This window comes from Hermetia illucens, chromosome 2 (assembly GCF_905115235.1).
Source record: "Hermetia illucens chromosome 2, iHerIll2.2.curated.20191125, whole genome shotgun sequence".
NCBI classification, from domain to species: domain Eukaryota; kingdom Metazoa; phylum Arthropoda; class Insecta; order Diptera; family Stratiomyidae; genus Hermetia; species Hermetia illucens.
The window spans coordinates 158,579,730-158,598,290 of record NC_051850.1 but is presented as its reverse complement, the minus strand read 5'-3'; the positions used below and the strand labels follow the sequence as shown (position 1 = coordinate 158,598,290).

At 44.1% G+C, this 18,561-nt stretch overlaps 1 protein-coding gene across 1 annotated transcript in view; it reads left to right on the top strand.

Moving 5' to 3' along the window:
* The window catches only part of LOC119649260, a 238,399-nt gene that overhangs the window by 182,637 nt on the left and 37,201 nt on the right, over window positions 1–18,561 (top strand). The window contains exon 10 of the mRNA XM_038051346.1: window positions 2,447–2,625. Coding sequence (XP_037907274.1) covers window positions 2,447–2,625 — 179 coding nt within the window. The remainder of the gene's footprint in view (window positions 1–2,446; window positions 2,626–18,561) is intronic.

The window sequence follows — 18,561 nt, the reverse complement described above, 5'->3', positions numbered from 1 at the left end:
TTTAGGTCGGGATCTGCTTTGACATTTTTGAGTATCTCCGCGTAGGACAGATTACCCTCACTAGAGATAACAATCGCATCTGGACGAGTTCGCACTTTTGCTTTTCGTTTCGTTTTTTTGTCGGTAACTTTAGTCCATTCATCGTTTTCGTTCGTCTTGGGCTTCGCAACACTGGTCGACTTTCCTACATTCGCTGTACGCTTTCCTCCTTCAGAGCTGTTGATGCTGGTTATCAGAATGTCCTGTCCACCTTTTTTTCTCTTAGGCGCCTGCTGATTATTTGAAGGATCCCCATCTTTTTCACGTACTCTTTTATTTCGCTGTGATTCGTTAGGCGTCACTTGGATCGCTTGTGATACTGTTGGCACAGCGAGGTTCGGCGTATCCTTATTATTCTTTTCCTTCATCTTTGATCTATTATAGATGACTCTAATAGCCCTCACCATATTCTTCATGGCTTGGTGCACGTTGTGCTTGTCCTTGATAAACTCGGACAGCTCAACAATTTTTGCCCCAAGCTGGGTGAAGGGTAATTCCTCCGGATCGGGACTCTGCTCCCTAGAAGCTCCGGCAGGGTTACTCCTTTTATACGCTCCTTCATTTTTGGCGTTTATTGACCTTGTCCGTACTTTATCCTTCATCGCCTTTGGCATTGGTAGAGATCTCAAAGTTGATGAGCTTCTTCTGAATGGATCTCTTCCTTGTTCCTGGAGCACCTCCTGCTGTTGCGCATCTTGAACATATGCAGTATGTGTTATTACGGTTTTTGTCATCCAACGATCGGCCTTCAGTTCATTTTTGCTTGGTCTTGTTACTGGTGTTCTCGGTAGGGTCGTACTTCGCTTGAACAATTCCTTCTCCAGATCCAAATCACTTGTAACACTATATGCCAAGGCGGCCAAGTTGTCCACCACCGAGGCACTGCGGTCGAGGGATATCGACTACCGGGAGCCCGCTTGCTCACTCCCAAAAGCCACCGGTACTGGAGTTCCGAGCCTCTGCACCGTAAGTCTCCTCCTTCTCTCGTCTTCCATGGTGGTTTTATGTTCTGGATATCCTTCCCATAGAAATTTTGGTCCACGCACCAGAGATGAGCAAACACTAGCCCATGCAGAGTCAGAAAAGAAAAGTGCACGAACACATATTTACACATCAATAGGTATGCCCCAATCCGGTCAGCTGGGGTCGCGCCTTGATGGGAGATTTGGCCACTCCTCACAGATCCGTCTGTCCATCTGTCTGTCCATCTGTCTGTCTGTCTGTCACAGGCATTTTTCTCAGAAACGGCTTTACCGATTGACACGAAATTTGGTGAGAAGGTGGGATCTATGGACCCCAAGCAGTGAGTAATATCCTTCTACATTGAGGTTTAGGGGGGGTCCCAATACATGTAAAAGGGGGTTGTAAAAGTTTTTTTCACCAAATATAGTCGTGTGGGGTATCAAATGAAAGGTCTCGATTAGTACCTTTCGAAATCAGTCTTAGTTTTGAGATTTATCAGAAAGGCGGGGAGTGGGAGGGGTGGAAACTGATGATTCCTTTAAGGGACCCATACTCAGAAACTACCCAACCGAAAAATCTGAAAAAAATCATGAGGCTGCCTCTATATGATTCCCAGGCCTCAAAATACTCTTCATGTCTATCTCAGAGTTATGAAAGTTGGTAGTAGTGTAAAATATAATATGAAGCATTCGATAGAGCCAAATGGCGAAGCCGATCACGACGAGCCGACCCCGCTTGTGATCGGGACAAAGGCTGAAGAAAAAGAAGAAAAGATGAAGCATATTATCTCCAAGTTTGATCAAAATCATGCTATTAGTAACAAAGTTACAATAGCTCAAAGTTGTCTTTAGTGTGTAAATTTACAACCCAAAGTACTAAATCTGACATGCTAAATGCATATTCTTAACGGGCTACGTACAAATGGGATAGTTCTACACTCAAATATACTCACACAAGAAGCAAACAAAACCTTTCATATCTGAAGCGCCCAGTTTCCGGTTTCCCGACTTGTTTATATATTTGAACTGTAACTTTTGAAAAACCACTTATTTTAAAGCGATTCTGATCCATTTATTTCTGCATGATATCCAATAAACTCATATCTTCGTCGACTCACAAACTCAATCCAATCTTTCTTCTGTTGCGTTTATTTCTAATTATCTTTGACTGACTTTATCGTCCAAGTACGTCCTTGGGTATAACTCACGACGAGTGGAAGGTCGACGAGTTTGATGAAATGAAATACTCCACACAGTAGTGCAGTGATATGAAAAATTCCTGACCTCGTTTACCGATCCCTAATGAAGGATCTCATCCATACGTAGATGCAATAAGCAATCCTCACCATGGAACCTGTATTTTAAACATATTTCTCCCATTCGCGCCAACACATATGTTTTTAACAAAGATTTGATTTTGGATCTGTTTTTCGATTCGTTTTCAGTGGCCCAGAAATGTTGATAGCTTTCCATTCAAGTCCATTCTCCGCCCCCTTGCAATCCGGAATACCAAATCGAGGATTTGAACTTGACGTCGACATACTATTTGCTGACTCCGATTCAAGTGACTTTGCCCAAGGATCAAAGAATTTATGTGAATTTCATATAAATGCATCGAATCCAGGTGAGTGTGTTTTTGAATTTAATTCTTTTGATTTCTTTTAGGTATAACTTTTTGCTTGTTTAAGATGAATTGATGGAATCGATTCCAACTTCTCATGTCAATTTTTTAAACTACTCATATTTGTGGATGCTGAAGGAATTTACTTTCAAGTTGAACTTGAAAACAGACGTTATTCAACAAAGCATTATTTTTTTTAACTCTATTTTGTTTTAGACTCTGCACTCGTGAGTCCTTTCCTATTTGTTGATTAAACGGCCAAAATTCTGATCAAACATGATCTGGCTTATCTGGCTACAATTCTCAACAAAAAGTGGGTAATGTACCCTCTTACCTCTACGTTAGCAATATCTAGTTAATTCAAAGCAGCAAACAAGAGAGCATGAAACGTGGGCCCTCTGCGAAGTAAAAAAGAAACAAAGCAACTGACCGTCCAACAAGCTAACAACCTATTCACAATTGGATCGAAAATTCAACGACGGGGACGGTAAATTATGCAGATATCAGTGACCGTTCCGAGGAGACCGTGACTGCTACGAGAAGGACAAAGGGACCGAAATCTGGCCGATTCAAATCTTCGGAGCCAGCCCATAGTGTTTACGAATGATAACAGCTATTCCCACACTACAATCAGACATCTCTTTCAGGCCACCAAAGTATTTTTCACCTAGTATCTGCAGTCTAACTTTACCTAGAGCTTGGCGATCGCAGAAGAAATGCCTGAGTGCTTCCCCTCTTGTTCCCTTCTATGTTTCTATGACCGGCAATCCATAGGAGGATGATTTTGAACGCATATCTAAGTTGTTCGACGTCCCCTCAGGGGTCGCCAGCCCTTTACTGGGTCGCTTACGATACCAGGAGTGACTTGCCCCAGGGGCCCGGGTATGTAGTTTTGACCCCTTAGCTGGCAGTATGCCTGTGTCGTAGGTAGTAGCCTTGAGGTGAAGAGCGAACCGCGAATGATCTGTACTCGTCCGAACACACTAGGAGTCCCCGGAACTCTTAACAGCTCTCTGCCGACGTCGATGGGGTGATGCGAGCTAGTTCTGCCAAGGTGCAAGTTGTGACGTGTATCTAGAGCCAGCCTCTTCGGGATCCTGGTCGAGTAGTGTGCATTGAACCGATGTTCGTAGACCGCGCCCGTGAGCTCCGGAATCAGCTAAGCGTAGGTCAAGCCCCAAGAAACTGGAGAAAGGACTGTATCTCCGAGGGTTCACCCGTTCCTGAATATTGCGGCCCGCTCCCTTGCACACGATGCGCTGGTGAAATTTCCATGGAAAACCACTATAATACAAAAAAGTCGACGAAATAGCAGGGAAGGAGTTGACTGCGTTTGGGCGCAGCGCAAAAAATGTGTTGCTCATGGCAGCGAGGGCTGAAATACTCGATGTGACATCGGGACGACCAAATAATAAGAAGAAGCATTACCAAGTGCGTACGACTGACGGTACGGACACGGCAACTCCAATACCCTGTAGTGTCCCTGATCGAGAAAAACTCCAATCAGAGTCGCTAGTCCTGAGCAGGCGGATTTCGACACAAATCCACTATAACTGCAGTATAAGGCAGTTGTGAAGCGTATCCGATCGCAAAGTTCCTGCAGAAAAATGTCAGCAAAGGCGTCAAAAACAGGCTGATGGAACTGGAGGAACTATTGGACCGCATTTCCTTTTACAGGCGAACGTGGAGAGCAGCGGAAGACGCCTGGAAAGCAGAAGCAGCCGCACTTCCCACTGAGATCAGTACTATCGCTAGACGGATCGCAGATAGGCCAGTGGAAAGCGAACTGAGCAAAAAGCGGAAAGAGGAAGACATGCTTGAAGGACACTTTATTCCAGTAGTTTCCAGGGCCTAAAAAAACAAGTAGGGAAACCGGAAGTTTGACGCTTCAGGTATAAAAGGTATAAAGACATTTCTAAGTAATAGTGAAATTTCCACGAAACATGCTTTATGTTATGCTCTATATTACAGCATTTCGTGGTGCTAGGATGGGGGAGTTTTGCAGTCAATTACAAAAAATATAGTAATATACTATTATTAACTTTATTTGAAAAAACATCGGTATGAAGGGTATTTCAAAGACTAGGCACCATATAGTAGCAACCTCTTGATTTTTTTCAGATTTTTCGGATGAGTATTTTCTGAGAATGAGTGCATTAAAGAGATGACTACTTTCGACCAGCCGCACTCTCCACCTTTCCAACAAATGTCAAAACTAAGGCCGGCTTCGGAAAGTACTAACCGATACCTTTCATTTGAGACTCCACACAACTATACCTGATGAAAAAAAAACTTTCGCCACTAAATTCGACGTAAAAGTATGTAACTCATTATATCCATGTGCATTCACAGTTCCCACTTTTGCACCAAATTTGGTTGTCAATCGCTATAACCATCTCCATGAAAAATGAGTGCGACGGACAGACAGTCTATTTTAGTAAGGTTTTATTTCACACAAAACCTAAAACGCTTACGATGCCAAAGACTCATCTGTCCAAAGACAAGGCGGCTACAAACCAAAAGTCAGTAACAGAAAAGACGAGGAAACGAAGAAGCACTAGAAAAGAGCATTGTCGAAAGGCTCTTTAAGCCGACGGAAAGCACGACATTTGCGGAGGTTTTCAGTGAAATCCACTACAAGATGAAACCCGATGACTACGGGGTAGAAGTAGCTTCCACGATTAAAACGAGAGGTGGCGGAGTCTTCGTGGAACTTGGCCCGAAGACGGCTAGCAAGAGTACGTTCTGCGAAGCGATCAAGGGGTTACTGGGGGACAAGGCTCTCGTTTCTAGTCTAGAGCCCATGTGCTCTTTAGAAATCCGAGAGCTTCGCTGCCTCATAGAAAAGATTGAAGTGGGGGAGGCCATAAAGCCTGAATGTCCAGAGGTAACCAATGCAAAAATTCGCTGTGGTAGAAGTCCCAAGCAATATGTGAGCAAACTCCTTAGCAGTGGGAAAATCAAAATTGTATTGTGACTTCATTGTCTTGCCCAAGGCCGAGGGAATGGCTTTTTCTGAATTCGGTGTTTAGAGATAACGTTTTTTAGCGTTTACCTGACTTTGAATGAGACGATAATGGATTTTCTGCACCAGCTTGATGTTTTCGAGGAGGCAGTTTCGGGCACGGAGGGGCGAATTCTGCTAGGCGGTGACTTTAATGCTCGAGCCCTTGAATGGAGCATGCCTCAGCCAGACTCCAGAGGGAAACGGATCTTTGAAATGGCGCGGGAACCGGCCTCGCAGTTTTGAAAAGCGGATCCACGTCAACTTTTCGGCGCCCAGGCTACGAAAGAAGCATTCCTGACATCACTTTTAATTTGTAATCTCTGGAAGATTTCTCTGCAAGTGATCCCCAGTATATGGTGTTCGAAGTAGTTGAGGGGGGGGGGAGGTGGTGGTAACGTTGCGACTGACTCTATTCTAAATTCGGTGGTGAACCTGATAATGACCGCGTGTGAGGCTTCCGTGCAACCCCCAACAGCCGTGACAAGCTGTGGACCGCAGAAATTGCCGACCTACGGAGGAAGTGTCATAAGCTCCGCCGTATGCCACAATGTTTACCCACCAATGCGTTCCAAGTGTTCTCACCATGAAAGACAAGAAGGCGCCAGGTCCCGCTGCCAGTCCGGCGGAAGTCTACAAACAGCTGCATCGCCAACAGCCTGATTTAGTGGTCGATGCGCTCAACGCTTGCTTGAAGGAGGACATTTTTCCATGTCGCTGGAAAGTAGCGAGGCTCACGCTGATCAGCAAGGAAAAACGTGACTCGAGCTGCCATCTGGATACCGACTGTGTAAGCTTGACATGGCCGGGAAAGTGCTCGAAAAGCTCATCGATTCCGTAAGATGGACAGATGTGCTAGGCACATTAGAAAACTCATTCCACGTGCCAAGCTATCTCTTGCGATTTTGATAGATTATCAGAAAGGCCGCTCCCTGCTCTATGAGACGCTACAGGGCCAGAGAACGTTGGAAATCACGTCGGGAGTAGCATAGGGATCCTAGCGCTGGACCTCAGGAACGTTTCCTGCGATAGTCTGCTAAGACTCGGCATGCCAGAAGAGTCGCGCGTGGTCGGTATTGGCAAGCCAAACTTACACAAGCCCAAAGCCAATCCGAAAACAATCCAAAATCTGGTGATGTTTCGTGATGCGGTAATGGTAGGTGATGTTGTAATGTTTGGATCGCGCTCGGTGATGGTAATATAATATCATACTTAAAGGTGATATCACTTTTGTAGTATTACATATATCAAATACCCATCAGAAGGGAATATTTTTAATAATTTCGAAGCAGGATCCAAAGGGGAGTCACTATTTCAGCGGGAAATTTGGTACTTCTTTCCGCAACAAATTAGATTTAATGTCTCACCTAATGATGTTCAGGCTATAACGACCATTCTCTTCTCGGAGAGGTAACCGATACTTCAAAATCCAATTCATATATTTGTAAAGCATCCTTGACTGGACTCAAGTAATAGGAACCTCTATTTGATACTCGTATTCCACGGTTTTTGCGTAGAACTACATTTCTTCTCCCTGCTGAAGGGAAGGAATCCAACCTTCAAATTCATGGAACGCCATCTCTGTTGCCGCACTACTTTGTGCTAATGAAATTTCATTGTGAACTCGAATTGCGGTAACAGCATCTACATTTTCCCCATCCTAACTTGTGTACAACTGTTTCTTGGATGCTTAAACACTTCCGATTCCTAACTATTTCCTTCCAAACTGAATCGAACGCTTTGGAGTTGTTTAAACCCAAAATTTCGAACGATGCTATAACTCTGCAATGAATTAGTTTAATTCATTAAGTTAGTTACAATTTAGTTATATTTCGAATCTAATCCGAATTCACCAAGGCCTAAAGAAATTATCCGTTCATTCAGATTCTACTCCAATAACTCCAAAGCCTTTACTGATTTCAACACCAAAAGGAAGCCTCTATCTGACCAAACACACATCTGGCTTATATCCTTTCAAACATCATATCAATGCCGAACAGAAATCCAACTCAACTCGACCAACCCCTAAGGGTTGAATGTACAAGTTTCTTGAGAAATCAAAAACCTTCCTCCTGCATTATTATCAAGAGGAAACTTTATGAGTGTGTACAATACATTTTACGTAGTTAAAATACGACCACGACCAGGACCACCGTGAAAGGGCAAAAGGCTAAAGATTAAATTTTAAACAGTGAAGACAGGGATCATATCCGTCTACCGCAAAAATGAATTTTTGATTAAATCTCCCTGCAGAAGTAATTTAATTGCGATGAAATTATCTTAAGCTTGATGTAAGCGCAGATGGCTGTAATTGCTTCTAATTTGAAAGCTACCACGATTGGATGGATTTATTATGTATGTAAGGACGTAAGTTTGTAGCCGTTGAAGAACGAAATGCAAATATAGTACGGTCTCCAGTAGTTTCAAGTCCTTGCAAATGTACACGAGGATTTGACTTTTCTGTATCTTAAACTGTAATTCGTAGAAGTGGAAGAGATTCCTTCATTCACTAAGGGATGAAAATGACGCAACATCTTGTTTGGTTGATGATGTATCTGCACACTGGAGTTGAGAATGCACCATCCTTAAAAGATGTCCCGATATAATTAAATGAAGACGGAATTGCGAATGTTGTTTTGTTACATTATAAGAGTCTAATGTGCGTATATTGAATTTTGCTAGGTATGCATTTGAGTACTTTCTCTTGCTTGTCTAATATATGTTCCATTTTGCAAGTAAGGGAAAGCTTCGATGGTTTAGGGATTTGGTATTTAAAATATAAGCACAAATTAGAACAAACAAAGCTAAAACAACAAGGAGGACCATTTATCCACATGAAAGTCCTGGGGGTTTAACGTGAGTACCTGCCGGGAAGGCATAATCCCTCGGTCCTCTTCGGAAACGGATTGATTTTGGGACCACAATCAGAGCCCCGCCATGCAAGCACAGTGGTCCTGGTTTATACTGAGTGCAGGCTCAGCATTCATACTAGTGGATGCGAGACCTATCTAACACCTCTGCCGCAACTATGGAGTACTTCGAGGAGCTCTGCCCGCGATGTTGGCATAACCACAACCACCATTAAATTCCCACTAGGGGGCCAATGGCAAATAACCGGGCCAAGAATACAGCCTCCAGGAATTCTCCTGGAGCATATGCTCTCAGAGGGCCATCCCGGTTCCCATGGTACCAGATAAGAGATGAGGCTTCGTGGCAGAGCCACTTCAGCTGAGTCCCTTGCAGACTCGGGTCTGATCGCCCTCCTCGAATACGACCATTTATCCACAGGAGAATATCAACTGAGGGACGACATCTCAGTTCAGTTAGGCTTGCCAGTATACCTGGCAGGATAAATGGATTTGCTTTGTAAAGCATATCCATCAATCACAGTCAAATTCTAGTCCATTTGTCGGCCAGTCCTGATATTACCCTTCTCTCAAAATTTACCGAACCAAAATACCCCGTTGAAACATTGCAAAGTAATCAGTTTTATCCAGAATTTGCCAAAAACAAAAACAGAGCCCATTAGGTCAGACCCTTACTATACAAGCCTCTTCGGGCTATATCATAAGTTGCTGAGGTACTTGCATCTCAATGTACAGTTCAGCCCCTCAATTCAACATCTTCAGCGCTTTATTTAAGTTTTACGAGGCTGATCTCGTCGCTGGAGTCGCTTATAGTTTTTATGTTGGCTTCATATCATCCAGTAAGGGCCATAGTTTTGTAATTTTGTAACATCGATTATGAAGTACGGAAAGGACGTACGTAGAGAAGCCAAACCACATCCAGCCAGCTGTGATGAATCTGTAAATGGTGGCAATGGCGTGGCTACACAGAATAATTTGATACGATAATTCTCCTAGATTTTTTGGGGACCGTACTTATAATGAGGCCAATTTTTCCAAACACAGTTATACTGGCTGTGTATGTGCTGGGTTCCCTCCTCTTTTCTTCACCTGCAACTAGTGTTTCCTGCGAAATCCTTGGTGGCGCATATGCCATCCACACAGTCAGGCTGGGCTTTAGTTTCATTATCATTCACACTTAGCTCTGTGCAAGTGTGCTCTGTGCCACAGCAGCGAGATAAACACAAGACGAACACAGATGTCCACGGTGACGAAATTAGTTATTGAGCAGGCACGAAAAATGGCTCGGTTATAGTTTTCCGTTGGGGTGACGCATTCTCAATTGAAGCAATGATTGCCCCCGCCCCATAAAACGTATGTCATTGGCCAGTGTCATTGTTGAATGATTCGAGAGTGAATTCCAACAAACGGCATAGCTAGCATTAAAATTGTCACCCCTCTTTACTGGGGAACCTACTGCCACTTCCAGGTCTGTAGGTCGACAAAGTTCTTCACTTGAGGTAGCGTCAGGCCAACGTACTCCGAGGAAACGACACAGACGAGTGTTGACGACGGCTTAGAGTCTTCGATTGACAGGTACTCCCCTAAGACTTTCTATGCTTTAGACAAGACAGTGAAACGGATCTAGTGCTGTTAAGCGGATTTTCTAAGTTCACGACCCCATTCACGTACCTACATAGGAGCCTGGAGAGTGGGAGAAGGATACTTTCTACAAACCCTCGAAGTTCGTCCCAAGAATAGTATCAAAATCATGTTGGGGATTTTAATAGCCCAGACGAAGTCTGAATTTTGGCGATACGTTGGCTCCCACAGCTTGCAAAAATCCATCAATGACAACGGACTACGAATTATCCAACTGGCAGTGGCGCACGAGATGGTTGTTGGAAACACCTGGTTTACGCAGAGAGCGGTCAAAAAACATACGAACGCTGCTGCCTCTCAGTCAATTAATATGAAAGCATATACTTGCTCTTATAGACTTTGCGGGTTGGATCATCTTCCTCCATACGGTTTAAGTGACCCGCACACCGTAACCTATTGAGCCGAATTTTATCCACAGGGCAATATCTATGGTAGAAGAAGAAAAAGAAGACGAGGCAGACCCTGCCTAAGATGGAGCGATGGCGTAGGCCAGGACGCCAGACAGCTTTTAGGGATATCGAATTGGTGGACCTCGGCACAAAATCGGGATGTCTGGAGTTGTTGCGCCGTTCATGATGATGATGATATACTTGCGCCAATATAGATTCACATCACTACCTCGTTGGTGTGGTGCTCCGAACTCGAATTACAATATTCCCTTGAATCCCCTCTGATAATATATTATAGAGTTCTCCGTAACCTGTAACCACAGCTGACAAAGGTCCTGGAGATGAAGCTTCAACAAACGATCATCACCAATATCTGAAGAACATTATCATTGCTAAGGCCATAAACATATTTGGCCCCAGTCGCACAAAAGGCCAGAATGACAGGTTTGACAATGAATGTAACCTAGTAACGGATCGGGAGAATGCCATATACCGGGAAATGCTGCAGTCTCAAAGAACGCGAGCACGCACAGAGGCCTGTCAAACACCTCGCCGCGTGGAGAATGCACAGCAGATACAGTAGTTTTATCAACAAGCAAGTTGCACGAAGCCTTATACCATATCTCATCATCATCACAACGGCGCAACAACCGGTATCCAGTCTAGACCTGTCTTAATAAGGAACTCCAGACAAACCGGTTTTGCGCCGAGGTCCACCAATTCGATATCCCTAAAAGCTATCTGGCGTCCAAACCTGCGCCATCGCTACATTTCAGGCAGGGTCTACCATAGATACTGCCCTTTTAGACTTCCCCGGCTGGATCATCCTCATCCACACAGATCAACTGACCAGCCCACCGCACCCTGTTGAGCCGGATTTTATCCACAACCTGACGGTCATGGTATCGCTCATAGATTTCGTCGTTATGTAGGCTACAGAATCGTCCATCCTAATGTAGAGGACCACAAATTCTTCGGAGGATGTTTCTCTAGAGCGCTGCCAAGTGTTCGTAAGATTTCTGGCTGAGAACCCAAGTTTCCGAAGTTTTTGTAAGCTGAAATAGGCTCTGTTGGCTGACAACAACCGTGCGCGGATTTCATCATCATAGCTGTCATCGGTTGTGATTTTCGACCCCAGATAGGAGAAGTTATCAACGGTCTCAAAGTTGCAGTCTCCTATCTTTATTCTTCCCCTTTGACTAGTGCGGTTTGATGTTGTTGGTTGGTTGGTTTTCGCTGCTGACGTTGCCACCATAAATTTTGTCTTGTCTTCATTGATGTGCAGCCCAAGATCTGGCGCCAATCGCCGCCTGCTCGATCTGGATGAAGGCAGTTTGTACGTCTCGGGTGGTCCTTCCCATGATGTCGATATCGTCAGCACAGGCCAGTAGTTGGGTGGACTTGAAGAGGATCGTACATCTTGCATTTACCTCAGCATCACGGATCACTTTCTCGAGGGCCAGGTTAAAGAGGACGCATGATAGGGCATTCCCTTGTCGTAGACCGTTGTTGATGTCGAATGGTCTTGAAAGTGATCCTGCTGTTTTTATCTGGCCTCGCACATTGGTCACGGTAAGCCTAGTCAGTCTTATTAATTTCGTGGGGATACCGAATTCTCTCATGGCCGTGTACAGTTTTACCCTCGCTATGCTATCACAGGCGGCTTTAAAGTCAATGAATAGATGGTGCAACTGTTGTCCATATTCCAACAGTTTTTCCATCGTTTGCCGCACAGAGAAAATCTGATCTGATTTGCCTGGAGTGAAGCCCCTTTGGTATGGGCCAAAGATGTTCTGGGCGTATGGGGCTATCCGGCCTAGCAAAATAGCGGAGAATATCTTATTGATGGTACTCAGCAACGTGATACCTCTATTATTGCTGCACTGTGTGATATCTCCCTTTTTATGTAGGAGATAGATAATGCTTCGTTGCCAATCGTCAGGCATTGATTCGCTGTCCCATACCTTGAGCACAAGTTGACGATTGAGATTGATTGATTGAGATGATCCATATTTAACTAATTCAGCTGTAATTCCATCGGGTCTTGGCGAGTTATGATTTTTAAGCCGATGAATTGCACGGACTGTTTCTCCTAAACTTGGTGGTGGCAGTATTTGTCCGTCGTCTTCAGTTGTCGGGACCTCCAACTCGCCGATGTTCTGGTTGCTCAGTAGCTTATCAAAGTACTCAACCCATCGCTCCAATATGCCCATTCTGTCGAAAATCAGATTCCCCTCTTTGTCTCGGCAGGCTGAAGATCGAGGTGTGTAAGGCTTCATCTTACTAACTAATTGGTAAAACTTGCGCGCCTGGTGCGGTTACTCCCTGTACTTTTCTAGTTGATAGACTTGTTGGTTCTCTCAGGCTTCCTTTTTCCATCTGTGAAGTCGCTTCTCCGCTCGCCAGAGTTCATGATAAGTCTCGGTGCATGCCCTCGTTCTTTGAGAATGTAGCATTACTGGATAGGCAGCATTCTTCCGTTCCGTTGCTGGTTTAAATTCATCGTCAAACCGGCCGTTCCGACTCTTTTTGTAGCTGGGGCCAAGTATGTTTGTGGCCGTATTTATGATAACGTTCTTCAGGATCTCTTTTGACTGCGATTATTGCGGCATCCATTTCCCTCTTATAGGTGTTTCGGAGGGCTGTGTTGTGCGCTTCACTGTTAACTCTCATCTGATTGTCAGAGGGGATTCTGGGTGATGTTGTTATTCGAGCTCGGAGCAGCTCGCCAACGAGATAGTGATCCGAGTCTATATTGACTCTTCTATATGTCCTTACATTCATGAAGGCTGAGAGGTGGCGGCGTTCGATCAACACGTGGTCAATTTTGTTGAAAGTGGTCTCGCCTAGAGAAGCTCACGTTTGTTTTTGGACCGCTTTCCCCGACGCTATAACCCGACCGCTATAATATATGATGTAGTGGCTCTTCTCCAGGAAACTAGTCCCTGTTCAACACATTTCCTGCAACGCTACATCAGCCCTATATTGGGACAGGGTATCAGCTAGCTGCTCATCAGCTTCATCTCTGTACAGGGAGCGCACGTTCCATGAAAAAATGCGCAAATAGTTATTCCGTTGTCGTTGCCAGGTTTGTCGTTGTGTTATCAGTCCAGTTCGAGGCACCTTCCGTGGTTTCGTAGCAGGTTGTTTTGCGTGTAGGGTTGTCAGCCCTACCCAACCCCCAACCTGGAGGACCAGTTGGTACAATTTGTCCCGTTTTTAGGCGCAGGTGACTCGCCTTCATCATGATGAGATAAGAAAATGAGTTTCAGGAATTAAGTGTATCTTCTCGGCAAATGCCCGACCTTCTTTTTTTAGGGAGGCTGACGGAACTACCCTATCCTTGCCTAAAGCTTTGTATTCTGGATATTCCGGCAGTTTATCCAATCCGTTAAATAAATTTTCCGAAAATATTTAGCTTTATTTTTCTGATCACATTGCTAGATGTTGACAGCACGTTTTAGTACCACGACCAACTCCCGTCTTGTTTCGACCGGACGAAAAATTTTGGGACAGCTACCCTCGTCCTTTCATAAGAGTATTTAATAAGATTGTGTTTAGAGTCCTTGTCTATTCGCAGTCACGAATATTGGCATGTTTTCTACATTATATATTTCTAAACTGTTACTTCTTTGTTAATATCCATGATTCCCTAACCAAGAAGATGCCCTAGCGCCTTCTTCCAGCAACCGCTCACCAGTTCTGGAATCTAGGTGTCGTATCCTGGAAAGTCGCCCAACACCACAACTGCTTCAGGAGTTCTCTCGTGAGTTCCCAATGAAACTTAGGTAGCAACAGTTTCGGCAATCAGGAACACGGAAATATATTAGGTTGGGGAAAAAGTAATATGGTATTTTGTCAATAGATGGCGAAATTTAAACATATCTTGTGTTGTACTTATCGTTTCGGGTCATACTATACGACGATTTGAAGACGAGAATCTGAGCTACAAGTGTCTCTTTGACAGTTTTATGATCGTATGTTTCAGTCTCAAGTTATAGCGCGTCAAAGATGGAATCCACCAAGCAAGAAATTCGTCATATTTTAAATTTTTACTACCTGAGAGGTCAAAATGCAACGAAGGCGGCCGAAAAAATTTGTGAAGTTTATGGGTCTGATACTGTAACGATTCGACAGCACAGCGTTGGTTCGATCGATTTCGTTCTGGTGTAGTGGATGCCGAAGATACACCCCGTACTGGTAGGCCAATCGTCGTAGAAACCGATAAAAGCGTCGAAATCATCCAAGTAGAGCGGCATGTGAGCATTCGCTCGATTGGCCAGGAACTGGGTAAGGACCATAAAACCGTTTGGAACCATTTGCAGAAGATTGGATTCCAAAAAAAAACTGGATGTTTGGGTGCCACACGAGTTGACGGAAAAAAATCTCTTGCACCGAACCAACCACCGATGTACTGCTGAAACGGAACGAATTCGACCTATTTTTTAAACCGGATGGTGACTGGTGATGAAAAGTGGATCAGGTACGAAAATCTCAAACGAAAAAGATCGTGGTCGAAGCGTGGCGAGCCGGCCCAAACCATCGCCAAACCCGAATTGACAGCCAGGAAGGTTTTGCTGGTGTTTGGTGGAATTGAAAGGGAGTCATCCACTATGGACTGCTCAACTATGGCCAGACCCTCAATTCGGTCCTCTACTGTGAGCAACTCGACCGTTTGAAGCAGGCGATTGACCAGAAGCGGCCACGATTGGTCAATAGGAATAGTGTTCCACCAGGACAACGCTCGGCCTCGCACATCTTTGATGACCCGCCAGAACCTACGGGAGCTCGGATGGGATGTCCTATCGCACCCACCGGGGCACCCAGCGGACAGGGGCTTTAAATTGTTTGTCAAACGCTAAAGCTATTATTTTATGATATGTTATGAAATCATGAGCCCACATGAACTCAAGGACTAAGGACCATCTAAAAATCATAACTGCAAATCTGTTCTCACAACATGTTTAGCTTGTGAACTCATTTAAAGGAATATTACTCGTAAAATTTGAATAACATAACATGAGTACCTGTGAGTACTAACAAAGACTGATACATCTATTTCGCATAAAAGGTTTTATTTTTCTCTAGCGACTAATGTAGTAAGGATCTTGATAGACTCTGTATGAAAGGAGCAAGGAAAAAACCAAACAAATCAATTTATCTCATCCATAATTGATAATAAACATGAACTACCAATTCGTCTCAGCTGCTGTTCGCATACCCTACAACGGTCCTACTTCATTGAAAGAGAAAACACATATGTTTATTTATGTGCTTGGAAGATATCCTTTTGCTTTATTCGCCATATCGCTCCATTTTTGCACAAGATGAAATATTCACATTCTAAAAACGAGGAAAAGGATCAACATTCTGACGAAATTTATGGAAAATTGTCACAACACCCGCTTCAATCACTCTCGCAAAAACCTTCAATAGCACTTCGTCCCTACTATTTTCCTGATAAGCTGAAGTTACTTATGCAAAACTTAAATGAAAGTAACTTCCCGAAAGTTATCCGAAAAGCATGGAGCGCGGAAGCACATCCCCGGTCTATGCGCTGTCAAATTTCAGTAGTTGAATGTTAAATGTACCGCTTTCGCGCCATTACCATTCTCGACATCTTGTGGCTCCCGAGGTTCGTCAGGACACCAGCTCATCTAAATTCAGACCATTCTTTCAACATGGTTTTATGTATGATAATAATTCTCGGCACGTCACGTAAAAGACAGGTATTTTTCAATCCATATATTGAGGTGCTCTTCAAGTGACGATGCGTCCTTGGCAGCGTATACGAGGCCACACCGACAGGATTACAATGGAGCAAGGGATAGTAACTTTGAGCTCATGGGAGCAGTACTATGAGAAATGTGTCCTTCGGAGCTAGTGTGGCGGAAACATGCTGATAAGTTCCGCAATAGAGAATGTAATTTGGCAATAGAACATGAAATTCTAGATAGGATCAATCGTTGGAGGATTCCTGCGGTTTGCGTCGTTTGAATTGAAATTTTCTGTTGAATCATGACAGAGGGTGAAGTCTGCAATCTGCTCGATTTAGTGGTATAGAACGGATTGTGAAAATGTCATGAAAGAGGTAAATTTCAGGCATTGTTAAATTGAAAGTACTTCCGCAGTTACGTTTGATGTGTACCGCATGCTGATAGTAGAGCTATGCGAACGTCGGGCTATATATACATTCGCACCTTGACCTCGGCTCGAATGGAAACAGACAATTAACTCTCCGCGTGGATGAGAAGATATCCAATAAGCCTTTTCGTTCCTTGAACATGTAAACTTCCATTTTAATCCATCTGACGTTTCTTTAAACTTTAATTAATCCTCTTAGTCTAGCAAACAAGTCCATCCGTCGTTTCGTCTCCCGGCCATTCTGTTTACTGCTCTCTTTATAAAATTTAATTCACTCTCAGTATCCGGCCTTCTTCGAATGGCTACTTTCATTAACTTGAATTACTATCATGTTTACCGACGCGACGGATAATCTTCTTTACCATAAACAAGTGCCGAGCACAGCACGTAGAGGCGTACCCTTTTCGCAGGATACCAATGCACCCGCATAATCCATGGCCGCGTCCATGTACTACAAACCCCAACGATGGATGTTAGTTGGCTTCTTCAATGTCTTCTTCCATCCAGTTACCGTGGGTTACTTGAGGATAGAGAGTCAAATTTTTTAAGTAAGGCGCGATGAGCAGCCGTAAAGTTTGCCGCAAAATAAATTTAATTAACTGGATAATTGTTCGTCCCTTTCCGCAGCAAGTTAAGATGAATGGAGAACTGGAAGATTTATACACAAATTGACTGATGAATATTTTTTATGAGCGAATCACCAGGAAAGGGTCAAGTCAGCATGAAAAGGTGACTTGACCCTTTTCGAAAATTTTGCCGAGAGCCTTTTGGGTTCCTTTAGAAGGTTTCCTTACAAGTCCTTATATTAGTGTAATCATAATTTCTTTTTTGTAGTGATAACAAGCGGATAATTGTGCGGAGGAGTATGGGAGTGAAATAACTTCATAAGAATATATCCCTACGGACTCTCACGGAACTGCGCATTAAAGATGTGTCCAATGTATGATTTATTAGTACAGTTACTGAATAGTCTTGGTAACACATAGCGCGTCAAAAGCTGGTGAATGTGATCAGAATTGGAGAAGGATTTTTTAGACTTTACGTTATTAAAACACTACTTGGGAAACTTTAAACTCGTTTTCTTTCAGAAATGCCCTTTCCGACATTTTTCCTCAGCTGATACCAGGCTATCTGTTATTAATACATCGCGAAGGCGAATCCAGCCTCGAGGGGCGTCTACCAAGACCAGGACCTGGTCACACGTCTCGAGATCGCTAGGGGTGTTGACCTGCAATTTCGCGTGTGCGGACGATGGAGTCGGACGCATCTTTGAGACCGCGTCCCTGAGCGGATGCAGCATTTCTGAGTCGTTTAACCCTATTCTGATGTCCAGTGCAGGGTCGCCGGGAGACATAGATGCTTCCCGTAAACCATCTCCCTTGGGCTGGCCGCGAACTCCTCTCGTTCGGCTGTACAGAGGCCGAGGAGGACGAAAGGCAAGAATCGCGACCGCGACAGATCGTCGCTAGCAATTAAGATTGCCTTCAGTGTCCAGTACAGAGGTATTGCTTCAGGCCACCGCGGAAACCTGCCAATGATTTTGAGGCAATACTTGAATCCGTCGGATCTCGCAAAGGGCGGATAATGTCAAGTTGGTATGAGCGCTTGGTTGACTAAGGGAAAACACCAACTTCGTTTCGAGCGTGTTTTTTGATTTTGAACTTCTGGCCGAAGAATTTACGTCGTTGTCCTTGGACGGCCAGGAATATTTATCAGTGATTAACCGTTCTAATCCCTGGGAACGCAAGGTCAGGAATCGCGTTGAATACTTCCCTGCGAAAATCGGCCGGAATGAATGGCTTGGGTTCCTTATCTGAGTAAATAAATAGGAGTTTGAGCCGAAAATAGTAAACTCCTTGAATATGCATTTGGAGTTTGTCTGCAGGCTCTGAAG